Below are 14,614 nucleotides of genomic sequence, written 5' to 3'. Positions count from 1 at the left end.
GTGTGGGTCGTGAATTGCTCTACTGAAAGGCTCACATCTGCACATTTCCCTGAAACCCAGGGCAGACTTTCTGAACCAACCTTTTACTGAGAGTAAAGCAGAGCATCGTTGTATTCCTGCATCATTTTTGGCCTGACAGACATATTTCCCATCATGCTTGACTTCGATGCCACTGAGGTACAGACTGGCTACGTTGTTCTCAAAGGTCATTCTTATGTTACTGTCTTCGGTGATTTCATCGTTGTCTTTTAACCAGGTCACTGTGATGGGCAAGGAGCCTTTCAGAATGGCCTGGAAGGCAGCTGTGCCTCCTCGAAGGGAGCTGGTGCTCTCAAGCTTCTTGACAAAGGTTGGTGGTTCTAGTAGAAGAATGAATTCTCAATCAGTACCAGCTCTAGAGAAAAACTGGCTGAAAAAGTGAGTTGACTCTGAAGGAGAGCTAGTCCACCATTTGAATCAACACTAACCTCTTAGAGTCACCCTGGCACTGCAGGTGCTGCTGCCCACGTCATTGGTCGCCCGACACTGGTATTCACCAGCGTCTGCAGCTACGAACTTGAGGATCTGCAAGCTAACGAGCTGATCCTGAATAAAGGTTTTATACTTTCTACCACTTCGCAGTGTTGTGTTGTCTTTGAACCAAGTGATCTCAAAGGGAGGCGTGCCTGCCACCTCTGCCAGCAACATGACGTCGTACTCCTTCAGCACTTCAACTGACTTAAATTCTTTGGTAAAGTAAGGTGGCTCTATAGTAGAAAAGGAATTATCCTGAGTTAGTGGGGGAGGAATCTGTGCTATGGACCACAATTTTATGGTAACAGAAGAGGCAATGTGAACACAAACCTTTGACTATTAAAACGCTACCACAGTGGTCACTGCCAGCCTCGTTTTGGGCCTCACACATATATTCGCCACTGTCTTCAATGGCAACATCTGCAAGTCTCAGAACCGCAGTGGACTCCACAAAAGACATTTTGTGTTTGCTGCTCTCCTTAATTTCTCTATCATTTGCAAACCACGTTATTTTAATGGGAGGGGTACCAGTGACTTTGCAGGCTAGTTGAGTGGCATCGCCTTTCTTTAAGAGTTGTGATGGCTCTAACTTTTCAACAAATGTGGCAGGTTCTATGGAAGGAAAGAAGTTGTTAAGAAACATGACAAAGAGGAAAGAACTTATAACAACGATAGCACAAAGATGTTCAAAAAACACCGCAGACCTTTTACGAATAAGTTTGCACTACACTCCACGCCTCCGGCGACGTTGCTGACTTTACAGGTATAGGTGCCTGAATCAGAGGTTTTTACTGGATAGAGTTCCAGGGAACTCTCTAAGGCTTCTTTGGTGATATAGCAGCTTCCACCAGAAACCAGCTCTTTGTCACCCTTAAACCATCTGATTGTGAGAGGAATAGACCCTTGGAAGGTGCTCTTCAGGCAGACAGCCGAGCCGGGCAGAACATCCTTTGATGCAGGTTTAGTGACAAAATGGGGTGGTTCTAAAGAAGGGGTAGAAGGAAGAATGTCAAAGAGTTAACAGGCGCGATCTAAGGGAAGAAGTTTTAATGTGAACATGATGTACAGTAGGAATGAAATGCAAAGTCTTCATCCAACCTTGCACAATCAGGGCTCCACTGCTGTCTTTGCTTCCCACGGAATTTGTGGCTCGACAGGTGAAATTCCCTGCGTCATTCATGTCTATTCTGCTGATCTCCAAAGAGGCTGTGCCTTCCACAAATGCTATTCTGTATCTGTCAGAAGAAGCTATTTCTTTCCCATCCTTAAACCAGGACACCCTCATTGGGAGGGAGCCAGCGATTTTGCAGTCCAGCCTGCAGGTGCCGCTGACAACACTATCCACATTGCGTAGGGGTTTGGTGAAAAATGGAGCAATGTCTCGATCTGTTCGTGGCACAAGAAGGGAAAGAAAGATCAATATGGAAAAGTGCTCGTAATTTTATTTTTGACTTTGTTGGTTTTCAAAGAAACACGTAGCCCAGATTTCCAGAGATACCGACCTAACACCGTGAACGTTGTCTCACAGGAGCTGCTGCCCACTTCATTGGAAATTTCAAATGTGTACTGGCCACTATCGTGCAGCTCAGCTGAATAAAATTTGAGTTGGGCGACATTGTTTTTAAAACTTATTCGATACTTTTTGCTGGCCACCAAAGGTCTCCCATCTTTGTACCATTTGGGCTTGAGATCTGGGGTGCCTGTGACTGTGTACTCCAGTGTGGCGGGGTCCCCTGCAGTCACCTGGATCAGTTCTGCTCTCTCAACAATTTTGGCAGGTTCTATAATGGTATTAAATAGTTAGAATTCCAAGATGTGTATGAGGGTTTCATTGTGAAGGAAATATTGATTCAAAGTTAAAAAATGTTCCTACACGAACCTTTAACTATTAATTCCCCAATGGACGTTTGGCTCCCGGCCTCATTTTCTGCCAGGCACGTGTACTGGCCACCCCAACCAATCTGAACATCGGGGATTATCAAGACCGCAACACCATTGGAGAAGCTCATTTTGATTTTTCCATCTTCTTTAAGGATCTCTTGTCCTTTCATCCATGTGACGGAAATGGGCTCTGACCCTCTCACAGCGGCTTGTAAGGTAACAGTCTGTCCTGCTAGTGCAGTAAAGTCATCTACTTTCTTTACAAAGGTTGGTGGTTCTAGTCAAAGAAAGACAGCATATGAAACTTGTCAATTCCCAGACACTTTCAACGTGGTATATATGTAAGTGTTCCATCTAGGTTACATTTCTCTTGCCCAGTACTGCTCTCCCACAGTGTTGGTTAGTGAGAAGAAGAAATAAAATTTAAGAGGAATTACAGATCTAAGAGAAAGAAGCATAGAAGACACATGGTTATCAGCTGATAAATGGTTTTTCATATACTTCATTTTTGTTGTCAGAGAGTAAATATTTACACTGATCTTTGGGATTAACACTGGATGAAGGTCACCAACTTTGCCCCCAAGGTCCCAGGTCAAACCAAAGGCAAAACCTATATATTTTGAAAGCGTAGGAGGAGGAGAAGAAAAGTACCAGTTTTCCTCCCACGGTTAAGAAAGCTATTTGCACAATTTGTTAAAGAGATACCAGTTTTTCAAAAAACTAACCTTTCAACAAATGTGTTGCGCTGCAGCCACACTTCCCAACTTCGTTAGCAACAACACATTCATAGTCACCAACGTCGGCGCTATTAAAGGAAAAGATCTCCAGACACACAAGAGACTTCTGAGAAAACAACCTGTACTTCTTGCTACTTCGAATTTGCTTCTTGTCTTTGAACCAGCTAACTTCAAATGGCCCCGTGCCTGAGATTTCACACTGAAGGAGGGCGTTTGTCCCTCTCACTATATCTGCTGGCTCAAGAGTTTTGACGAAAGAAGGAGGTTCTACGAAAGCAGGAAAGCATTGTTTAAGTCATGTGTCACGAGCGAAGAAAAAGGAAATCTTTTCTCGGGAAAACAATGGACGGTAAGCGAGTACACAAACCTTTGATGACGATTTCAGCACCGCAGCTGTCACTGCCTACGTCATTCACCGCTTCGCAGGAGTAACTCCCACTGTCTTCCACTTTTACATTGGTGATATCAAGCACAGCCTCCGAATTGACGAAAGACATTCGGATTGTGTTACTCTCATGGAGCTCTTTGTTATTTTTAAACCAAGTCACCTGAATCACAGGTGAGCCTTTCAGCCTGCAGTGGAGGCGAGCTGATTCACCAGGGAGCATTAAATAAGAGGGATCCACCTTCTTCACGAAGGATGGTGGCTCTACGTGAAGTTAATAAGAAAAGAGAATGTAAAACATGTCTGAGGCACAAACTCCACAAAAGATAAGCAGACATGTGCAACAGAAAGACATAATACACATAAAATATCTACATGAAATTTCTGAAAAGGGTCTGGTGCTTTCAATAGATTTCCATGATTCTAAAATACTTACCCAGTCTCTTGATTAACAAACAAACAAACAAACAGAACCAAAAACAAGCACACTACTTACACAAAGGGGATTTCCTAGACACTTGAAGTTTTTAGAAGAAATTTTAAGCAAGATTTGTTAATAGCAGATAGTTTTAAAAGAATAAAAGTAAGTAAATTCTGAAGAAGATTGAAAAAATATAATCACACAATGCCAGGATTTCCCCAAACCAAAAGGTTTGCTTAGATGACATTATTTTAATCACCAAATGGCCTGACTGCATTGTTGGGTGACGGTTTTTATACTAAGGCATCCTTTCGTAGGAGGAAGTGGAAAATAAAACTCGCACATTTCTTACCTCTGACCGTTACTGTGGCCGACGAAGAGCTGCTTCCAGCCTCATTTGAAGCTGTGCAAACATAGGTTCCTGAATCTTTGAGTTTGGCAAGGGGGATCTCAAGAGATGCTATTTTGTCTTCAAAATCAATCTTAAAATCTTTTCCAGCTGGGAGTTTTTGCCCATCTTTATGCCACGTCACAGTGACTTTTCTGTCTTCGTCTACTTGGCATTCAAGGTGGATCTTCTTATTGATAGCTGATTGCACAGGCTCTAATTCTTTAACGATATGTGGTTTGTCAATTATGATCAACTCGGCTTGGCAGATGTCGGCTCCAAACTTGTTAGAAGCCTTACAAGAGTAAACTCCTCTATCCTGAATGGTAAGATTTGAGAGCTCTAAACTGTGTTTGTTGTCTGCATCTGCAATCTTGCGGTTAGGGGAAGGTGACAGTGCGGCCCCGTCTTTCTGCCAGATGGTTTCAATCACGGGAGTCCCTGTCACCGTGCAGAGGAACTTGGCTGTCTTACCCACAAAAGTTGTGACGGACTTAGGTCTGGAGAAAAAGGTTGGCGGATATGCCTCTGCAAAAAAATTTATTCAGCATTATGTTTTGTCCCCACCAAAGCTCTTGCTGTAATTGCACATTCCAAGTAAGAAATAAAGGTATTTTTAGACAGACATGAGACGTTACTTAAAAGAGGGCATTGTATTAATAACACAAATATGTTTGTCAAAAGAAATGAGAGTATTCTTTATAGAGGAGCATTTTAAGTGTCTCTGTCAAAGGAAAGAACAAATGTCCCTTTACTGAGCAACATTAACTTACTATCGCTAAACAATTGTCCATTGTAATGGCTGATTAACTGCTTGAATTATTTGATAAGCAATTAAGCTGATACTTTAACTCTGGCTAATTGGAAGACTGTATAAGGAAGATAAAAATGTACTGACTTCTTGAAGAGTAGAAAAATATTAAGTGGTAAAAAGTTTGACTACTTTTGTCAAGACTCCCTAACCCTCATGTCAACCACCAGCAAATCCTTAAATGGCTCAGCTTTAAAGCAACCCCAAAGTCATTTCAAACTTGCAAAAGCCTTTATAGTGGTGATTTCCCATTTCCACTCTGCATTTTGAAGGAAGCCTTTAGGGATCTCTCTTTTCAGTCTTTGAAAAGCCATCCTCCTTCCCTTTTCTTATTGGAAGTTTAGGCATTAGTCCCATTACTCAATTGGCCTGATTTGGGTAAAGACATTTTCCAACGTGTCACTAAGATTAAAGCCATGCACCTGGTCACACGGAGACTTTGATCACAAAGTGAAAACCACGGGTGGGGTCATCATGGGCCTGAGTTTCAGAGTTCCTGATCTGTGAAGAAGTTGTATGAGAAAGGAAGCTACGGGAACTCTGACTTTTTGCGAGTCAAATAGACATGCTGCATTTGCCTTCCCCTTCACGTTCCCATTAGAAAAGAAGGCCAGGGGTCCATCCCGCCCTGCCAGTGGTGCATGGCTTCTCTCCACAACACAGGCCACACTGCTCCCCTGACCCTAAACCACAGTTCATACTTTCCCTTGGGGAGGGGAGAGGGAAGGAGAGAGAGAGAGAAAGAAGGAAAAAGCTACTAAGTTCTTTTCTGATGAGGGAATTCAAACACCTGATGAGTGTTAACTACTCATGTCATCCTGTGTGTCAGTGAAGATATTGGGAACAGAATATTTGCATAGTTTCTCTTATTCTAAGTTAGGAATAAGGCCTAGGCTGAGAAGCCTTGTTTACAGCTCTGCTTTGGGTCTGTGTTTCACATTAGAATTTGTTTAATTTTAGTCTTCTGCTCTGGTGATTCTCAGTTTGTAATTCTGTTCTTAATTGGTTAACAGGATTCAAATTATTAAATGCATTGGGATATTTTATATTTTTCAGTGCCACTCAAATTTTTGGTGGTCCCAGCATTTTTAGATTAAGGGCCGAACCATTTGCACTTACCCAAGGTATATCCACCAAGTTAGTCATTTTTTTTAAAGAGAGGACAAAAAAGCAAACAAAATAGAACCCCTCACAACCAAACTTTCAGGAGCCACTGCTCGTTTGATTCCTTAACTTTTTTTCTCAAAATAATAAGTAACTTTTATGTTTTCTTTAGCTATTGGGATAAGTACGACTAAATAATGGTTTCTCTCCCCACAGAGGTCCTGCAGTTTCTAGCCACCATGGTACCATGTTCCCGTCTCAGCTACCGGTCTCTCCCGTTGGTAGAACAAGTACTTCCTGCACCTGCATGAGAAGCAAACCAGGCAACAGTGTGAAATGAGAGGATAACGTCTGACTTGGCATTTGGCATTTACCTGTCACAGTGAGTGTGGCTGTACAGCTGACGCTGCCGTACTCATTGGACGCTTTGCAGGTGTACTCGCCGCAGTCGACAACCTGGGTTCTCAGGATCTCCAGGCTGGAGACGTAATTTGAAGATCGAATTGAACACTTGTCACTCTCGTAAATTTCTCGGCCCTCTTTAAACCACTGGAACTGGACATTGGGGGCACTTTGGATCTCACAGGTGAACTTGGCTAGATGGCCCAGAGCCACTTCAAGGGGCTCTATTCTCCTCTTGATCACGGGGGCAGCTGCAAAGGGAAGCAGAGTCTGTTAGCATCCTTCCTTATCACGGGCACCACCTTTTCCTTTTCCTCCTAATTTGTGTTTCTGTTAATGAAGTAGAAACAGTTGAAATTGGTGAAACAGATTGCAGCACTTACACAAGTGACTGGAAAATGAGAAAGATCAATGAAGGCAAAAGGAACAATGCAGCTTTCAACATATTCAATCATTATTTTGCAGTGAATTGTGAAAAAATTATTAAAATGTGATGGTACTGGATTACATGCATAACAACATGGTATATTGTTTCGATATACCGTGCTGACTGGAAACACGGGGAATAATGTGACAAAACGAGGTCTACTGTATAAAGTGATACGTGGTACAACAGCAAACGAGGAAAAGAAATAAGAAACATAACTGGACAGTTAATCATGGTTATTTTGAATTTAGGGATGAGACTGGCAATTTTGGAGTAGCTTGGTGTTCACTGACAGGTTTTTATTACATGTTACTAAAGTATTTTCATACAAAAATAAACTAAGAAGCCTATATTGGTATTGCAAAACATATGAAAACATGTCTTATTTTAAAAATAAATAATAATGTAGATATGCCATATTATCCAGTAAGGCAGGAAGGGAAAAGGAAAAGCATTAATAACCATGATTATGTCCATGACTTCATTCTTACAACCACACTCTGGCAGGTAAGTGAAAATTCGGTGATGAAACCTAACTCATTACAATCCAGTGAATGTTAGAGCTTGATCTACTTAATCCTTAAACTCCAACCTCTTTTGACCACAGTGAGGTTTGCCGAAGTTGCTGTTTTTCCGTGGTCATTCAAGGCCTCGCAGGTATACGCTCCTTGATGTTCTTCTATATTTACTTTGTCGATTACTAGCGTATATGTATTCTGATCTTGGAAACACTTGAACTTTTCATCTGAAGGCACCAGTTTACCCTCAAAATACCAATGTACCTCTTTGGCATTTGTTATGGACGATGTGAGGTTTACAATGTCACCTTCCTCAGCAAAAGTGTCCACCAAGGGTGCATGAATAACAGGAGCACCCTCTTTGACTAAGCTACCTTCAGCTTCCTGTATCTCTCCTAGCCCAACCTTCTCAGAGCCACTTTCAGAGGGCCTGTCTTTTTCCTCAGATGGTTTTGGCACCTCATCCTGCTTTTCATCAGATGTAGCAGCTGTAGCAATCGCATCAGTGAGAGTTGCATCTGCAACTTTGACCTGACTTTCCACATTAAAATAACTGACCTCCTCTGCCGAGACAAAATATTTAGATTCAGTGTCTGGTTCAGTGACTGCTTCAACCTTCTGTGAGTCTGAAAAAGAAGCCATTTCTTCCTGCAAGCCTGTTTTGGCTCCTTTCTGAATTCTAGGATCCTCAGCTGTTAAGATGTTTATTTCCTCACATATAATAGAGCACAGAGCATCCTTAAATTCAGTTTTCAGGTCAGCCATTTGAGGATCAATGCCTTCAATAGCAATGGTCAATTCTTCTGTTACAGACTTCACTGAGGTAATAAGGTAGGTGCACAAAATGCATTTGGGCTCTTGGGCAAAGTTTATGGCCTTGACCTCCACCTTTTCAATATTTCTTAACCACTCAGAGAAAAGACTTGTTTGCTCGCAGGCCACTGCTGTTTGCAAAGCCCTGCGGATTTGAGTTTTCAGGTTTAATCTTTGCTCCTCTGGCATACCAGAAAGCAAACTTTCCTTAGAAAGAAGGTCACATCCCTGCACTTCCTGTACCCCCTTTATCACCACAGGCTCTTCCTTATACTCAGTGGTTTGGTCAGGAGGCATTGCCAAGTTCTCCGAATGCTGTTCTTTGAGCAGCACCTGTTTTTCCTCACACGCTAGTGGAAAACTTAAGGACTTGCTCTCCTCGGTCCTGGCCCCAAAATCTTGAGCTGTGCTTTCCAGTTGAGCTGCACTTTCCATCAGAATTCCTCCCTCCTCTGTGCAGGTGTGTTCTGAAGGGAACTGGGGCTCACGGTTTGCCTCAGAGACCACAATGTCAGGACCCTCAAAACTTTCCACATGTCCCTCAGCTAAGCTCTGACTCATGATGACAGCACTTTGTGCCTCTTGCTTTTGAAGAGGCCCTATTTGCTCTTTGTCCACTGAAGGTACTGTCTTTTCTTTGGGCAAAAGTACTTCCTTTGCCACAGAGGCTGGATATGAATGGGTTGGAGGTTCTTCTTTTGAAAACAGTGGATAATTCCCTTCAGGTTCAGCTAATAAAGTTTTCAGAGGCTTGCCTGTTAATGAACTAGCTTCTTCCATGGAAATGACATTTGAGAGATTTCTTTCAGTATCTGATTGAACCGCCTGTGACTCCTGAAGCATTAGAATATCTTCTTTGGGGAGGGTCTGGTTGGTTTTAAGAGGCTCCATAGAAAGCTGCTGTTTTTCTTCTGCAACGAAAGCAGCTTTCAAAACGGTATCCTTCACAAAAGCTGCAATTTCTGGCTCCGAGTCAAATGGTTCAGCTGCAGGGCCCTCTGGCGACATCTGTGGAAAATCTTGAGGAGCCTCCGGGGTGGACTTCGCTTTGCAGGCTGCATCTGTCACGTCTGTGGCTTCCAGAAGCACAAGCAGCTCCGCAGCACAGGTGGACTCGCCCCACACGTTCTCTGCTTTACAGACATAGAGGCCACTATCCTCCCCCTGAGGGTCGTTGACAATGAACGTCCCAGAGCCATCAGGATTATGAATGATAGTGTAATAAACATTGGTGTGAAGCTGCTTGTTTTCTTTGAACCACAAAACAGTGGGTGCAGGCTGTCCGAGCACCACGTACTCGAAGATGGCAGGGAGCCCCTGGGCACACTGAATTGGTTTTAACTCCTTAAGGAAGTAAGGAGGACAAGGACCTTCAAGCTTTTCCAGAGGTTTCTCCAGTGCTGGTTCACTCTCCTTGTGCCCCTCTCTTTTGGAGTTTACTTTTAGATAAGCACTGCAGATCGTCTGCCCATATTCATTACTGGCGACACACGAATACTCTCCCTCATCTTCAAATTTTGTGAACAGAATGATCAAGCTGTGATCATTACCGTCAAAAACAAATTTGTAGTCAGCAGAAGGCGTTAACAGTACTCCATTAAAGAACCACTGAATTTTAGGCTTGGGAATGCCAGTGACAGTAACAGACAGCTTAGCCAAATCCCCTACGCTTATTTCAGCACCTGACACTTCTTTGGTAAAAACTGGGACACTGCCTTGCTTTGGCGAATCAAGCTTAGTTGAATGAACTGGAGGTTCAGACAAAAGTTCAAGTGTTTCACTTCTTTGAGATAACTGAAGGTCAGAGCTATCGGTTTGGAGTCCTTCTTCACCAGCAGACAGAAGATAACTAGAAAACTCTGTGTGGGGAAAAGTGATTATTTTCAGCAGCAATTTTATTTAACAAAAAAAATAAAAGTAAAAAATTGCATACCAATTGATGGCCTTCTTCTGCTTTATTCCTGGAATCATTAGATTATCCTGAGATTAACTTATCAAAAAGGACATTTCTAAGGCTTAAACTTTAGTTTATTATGTCACATTATGCGATTATAAATAGTATACTAATGCAGCTTTCAATTCACTTCATTCATGTCACAGTTTATAAATTTTAAAGATGTTCTTATGAATTTTTGGTGATATAACCCCAACTCTAAAGTCTGAAAAACTGCTGGCTAAATATTGTAATAAAAGAATGCAGGGTTATTTAAATCAATTTCATAAAAGACCCAGAATTATTATTTATATAAATATTTTTTGAGTTTAAAAATATCCTCATTATCAAATTGAAGATTCATTCTTTTCAAAATAGACCATCTGTATTCTAGTTACTGCTTATAAACTGAAGCCATTAGTCTAAACAAGGGCCGCAGGGAATGTTTAGTCCGAATTTGTAGGAGAACTACTGCTCACAGTCACTAGAATGCAAGCCTTCTTTTTGGCCTGTGTGAACTGCTGCCCCACTTTGGTAATAAGATGTATGTTAACTCAAGTTAGTCAAGACAATGGGAGAATTAGAAATGAGAGAAAACAACTCCAACATTAAAACACTGATTGTGGCTCCTGACTCCCCTCACCATCCCAAAGCCTGCAGCCCCCTTAGCTCTGCCCTCGGTGCACGGCCCTGCCTCCCAAGCAAGTGGCCCTTTGGGGAGGTAAGAACACGCATGTGGCCTGTGGGAGGACTGTGTATCATGTGTAAGAGGGGCAGTGTGGTGCTGCAAGCTTCTGCTGCTGCTGCTTTCTGTGTATGCAGAAACTCTGCAGATAGTACCACAGTGACAAGTCATGATGAAGAGGTTTACTGCATATCTCGTTATGGAAAGAAGTATGGGTTGCTATAAGCAGAGGGAGAGACTAGAACTCTCTCTCCATCACTTAAGGNACACTGATTGTGGCTCCTGACTCCCCTCACCATCCCAAAGCCTGCAGCCCCCTTAGCTCTGCCCTCGGTGCACGGCCCTGCCTCCCAAGCAAGTGGCCCTTTGGGGAGGTAAGAACACGCATGTGGCCTGTGGGAGGACTGTGTATCGTGTGTAAGAGGGGCAGTGTGGTGCTGCAAGCTTCTGCTGCTGCTGCTTTCTGTGTATGCAGAAACTCTGCAGATAGTACCACAGTGACAAGTCATGATGAAGAGGTTTACTGCATATCTCGTCATGGAAAGAAGTATGGGTTGCTATAAGCAGAGGGAGAGACTAGAACTCTCTCTCCATCACTTAAGGACACAGCAAGAAGGCAACTATCTACAAGCCAGAACCTGACCATGTTGCATACTGCTACTCTGATCATCTCAGACTTCCCAGGTTCCATAACTACGAGAAATACATGTCTGTTGTTTAAGCTAAAAAAATAAAGAGCATGGGCCCAAAGGCCAGGGCCTTGGCATGCTCAACATGGATGGGGCAGGAGACTCAGTATCAAGCCCAAGAGTGTTCAGCCTCACACACTTGCAACAAATCCAACCAGCTGCAAATTAGCTCAGAAATGCAGAGGTGCTGAGAAGAGTCCCAGATGTGTGAATTCTATTAATGCTGCTGAGAAGACCGCAGCTGGAAAGCCTGGGCACAAAAGCTGTTCCAGTGTGCCAAGTGTGGGAAGAAATCAACAACCCTGGATGAGAAAGAAGGAGACACCTATTGTAAAGGATGCTATGCAAAGAACTTTGGGCCCAATGGATTTGGCTATGGTCCACAAGCAGGAGCCTTTGTTCACGTTCAGTGGAGGTGTAAACACAGAACAAAGATTGCACACTGAGAATCTCTACATAACCTGGGCACAGGCACCAGGACACTAAACTACTATGAAACCCTACTGGCACTGCAGTACTGTACGGCAGCCTGCCCCTGAACCGGCTGGCTGACTTCTTGGTAGAGAGTCCGTGTCCTTTTGCTCTATTCATAAGCATTTTCAAGGACCATTTCTTTCACACTTTAAATAAAACTTCAGTTGAAAAAAAACCCTTGATTGTATTTTATTGTGCAAGAAATACATGTACAACATTACTGAAGAGAAAAACAAAGCAGCGAATAACAGAAACTCTTTAAACAGAATCACGCATGACCGAATGAAAGTTGTGTAATTTGACATCAGGAATTAGATTTTTCATTAAACCTGTTACGTCTGTAGAACATAAGTAGTAGTTTTGTTGCCTTACTCAAAAGCAGTTTTGTTATCTTAGTAGTTCACTCCACTCACATCACACGGAACAGTCTCGTAACATAACTCCTTTCGGCTCTACTGTGCTAGCATTTATAAGGCAGGACTCTAGCATTTGCCACCTACACATGTACTGGCAAAACTTAGCGACAGCACGTAAAATACCCACTCAGTTATTTACTGTTTTACTTGGTAGCCATAAAATCGCCGATTAACTTCACATACTAATGGTGACCGCTTCACTCCGCATTTAACCCGCAATGTATTCCTCATGTCGGCTTCCCCTTTGCTAGCACTGCCGAAATATCTGGGAAGGGAATGGCTGGCCGTGTAGTGCACATACCCCCCCGCCCCTCACTAATATGGTGACGCAGTTTCCCTTAATTCTAAATATCATGTATTGACCATAAAAAAAGGGTGAATAAAATCCAAATGTGCTGAAACACAGAAGATGTGGATAAAAATACATGTAGTTGTAGCAGCTAATAATTATGTCTATTTGACTATGTAATAAATGAATTCTTTACCCAGCACCAGAGAAATGAATATTTCAGGCTTTTGAGTTATATGCCATTGAGTCAGAAAATTTGAAAATTTCAATAATTAATAAATAAGCCAAGTGTGGGCCAAGCTTAATTTTCTTTATCCAGTCATTGTTATGCTGCATATCCTCCAGTTTAATGCATTTGAGACTAACAGAATTCTAATGACCAAAATCACATGAAGCCTTCCTTATGTGAATAAATGTGTATTTTTCAGCACTTCCTGAAAATCCAATAAGGCATTAAAACCTTTTTTTCTCTCTTTTTTTTTAAGAAACAGTTTTTGAACTGTTTTCATCTATGCTCTGTAATATTTGGGTAATACGTGCTTGTTATGTTTGTCATGACTTGAATTTCTAATTTACTTAAATCACCATCATGCGACTGAGAGTAGAATAAATAATTACTCACTCTTACTTGATGGCTATGTATGCATCAGATTAGTTTTATTTCAGGGATTCAGGACGTGATAGATTCCGTTACATATAACTACTTATCACAGATAATGTGTACTCACTGGTTGAAATAGAATAGATTGCTCCACAAGAGCATATCTATCTTGACAAGCGACGGTGACTCAAAGCAAGTAAAATGAATGTGTCCGGGGTGTGGAGATGAGGGTATAAGCCTGACTGCTCTGTCTACTTTCCCCACATGTCCTTAACTGCTTGTTTACTTTGGGACGCTCTTAGGAAATTCCCATGTGGGAATAAAAAGGCAATACAATGAAAGAAATGTAGTAAACATGCTTGGTTGTACAAATTCTTTAGAAACTTAGATTTAAATTAAATGTTTAATTTTTTACAGTTAAAATTAATGTTTACTTCAGTCATGGCACTTAAAAATTGCTCAATGCAGGGGATGAACACAGGTGTTAGGCAACAGGGAGTAATTTAAGAGTTGAAGGGAGGAAAGAGTCATCATTTCATTACTACATTCTATCATTTCTCTCATCTGTTGCACAATTAAGATTTATTCTAAATCATGTGAAGAAAAGTTACCACAGGGATGACACATAGCACTGAGTGATCACCTCTTAGGACTTCTGGTCCAATCCCTCATTTTCAGATAAAAAATGAACTTCCCCTATATTTATTATAATTTATATGAGAAGATTTAGGTTCACATTGGTACATAGGTACAATGCTAAGGATTTTGAGAATTTATTTTAATTTTAATTTTCAACAAAAAATGTCACTTTAGAAACATATAAGTCTTGAATTTGAATGCTTATTAACTTTTAGTTTTAAAAATGAAATTCAGTGAAAATGACAGGAATGCTTATTATCTTGTTATATACAAATACAAATTACCATATTGCTTGAATTCTAAAAATGTTCTACCATCTTTTTCCTAATTTTAGAGATTCTGACATTGTACTAGAGTTTAAAATCTCTATATAAAGATAACATGGTAGTTTCTTTTTTCCCCAGGCAAATGTTAAATTAACACTTAATTTTACATTTGATGTCATCTTGAAAACTGAGAAAACGAGATCTTTCCCAAAGTGGAAAGAT

At 41.5% G+C, this 14,614-nt stretch overlaps 1 protein-coding gene and 1 pseudogene across 1 annotated transcript in view; one reads left to right on the top strand and one right to left on the bottom strand.

Moving 5' to 3' along the window:
• TTN (titin) overlaps positions 1–14,614 on the bottom strand; it is a 274,055-nt gene that overhangs the window by 194,528 nt on the left and 64,913 nt on the right. The window contains exons 46-56 of the mRNA XM_037044363.1: positions 6,615–6,893; positions 4,290–4,853; positions 3,499–3,780; positions 3,120–3,398; positions 2,393–2,671; positions 2,016–2,294; positions 1,612–1,899; positions 1,218–1,496; positions 844–1,125; positions 468–746; positions 81–359 (exon numbers count right to left, since the gene is read on the bottom strand). Of these exons, the coding sequence (XP_036900258.1) occupies positions 81–359; positions 468–746; positions 844–1,125; positions 1,218–1,496; positions 1,612–1,899; positions 2,016–2,294; positions 2,393–2,671; positions 3,120–3,398; positions 3,499–3,780; positions 4,290–4,853; positions 6,615–6,893 (3,369 nt within the window). The remainder of the gene's footprint in view (positions 1–80; positions 360–467; positions 747–843; positions 1,126–1,217; positions 1,497–1,611; positions 1,900–2,015; positions 2,295–2,392; positions 2,672–3,119; positions 3,399–3,498; positions 3,781–4,289; positions 4,854–6,614; positions 6,894–14,614) is intronic.
• LOC118985829 (cysteine and glycine-rich protein 2-like) lies at positions 10,823–12,164 on the top strand (annotated as a pseudogene).

Source organism: Sturnira hondurensis, unplaced genomic scaffold (assembly GCF_014824575.4).
Source record: "Sturnira hondurensis isolate 20B ecotype Veracruz unplaced genomic scaffold, ASM1482457v3 Scaffold0004136, whole genome shotgun sequence".
In the NCBI taxonomy this organism is placed as follows: Eukaryota; Metazoa; Chordata; class Mammalia; order Chiroptera; family Phyllostomidae; genus Sturnira; species Sturnira hondurensis.
The sequence above is the reverse complement of the archived record's forward strand: the minus strand, read 5'-3'. Positions and strand labels throughout refer to the sequence as shown.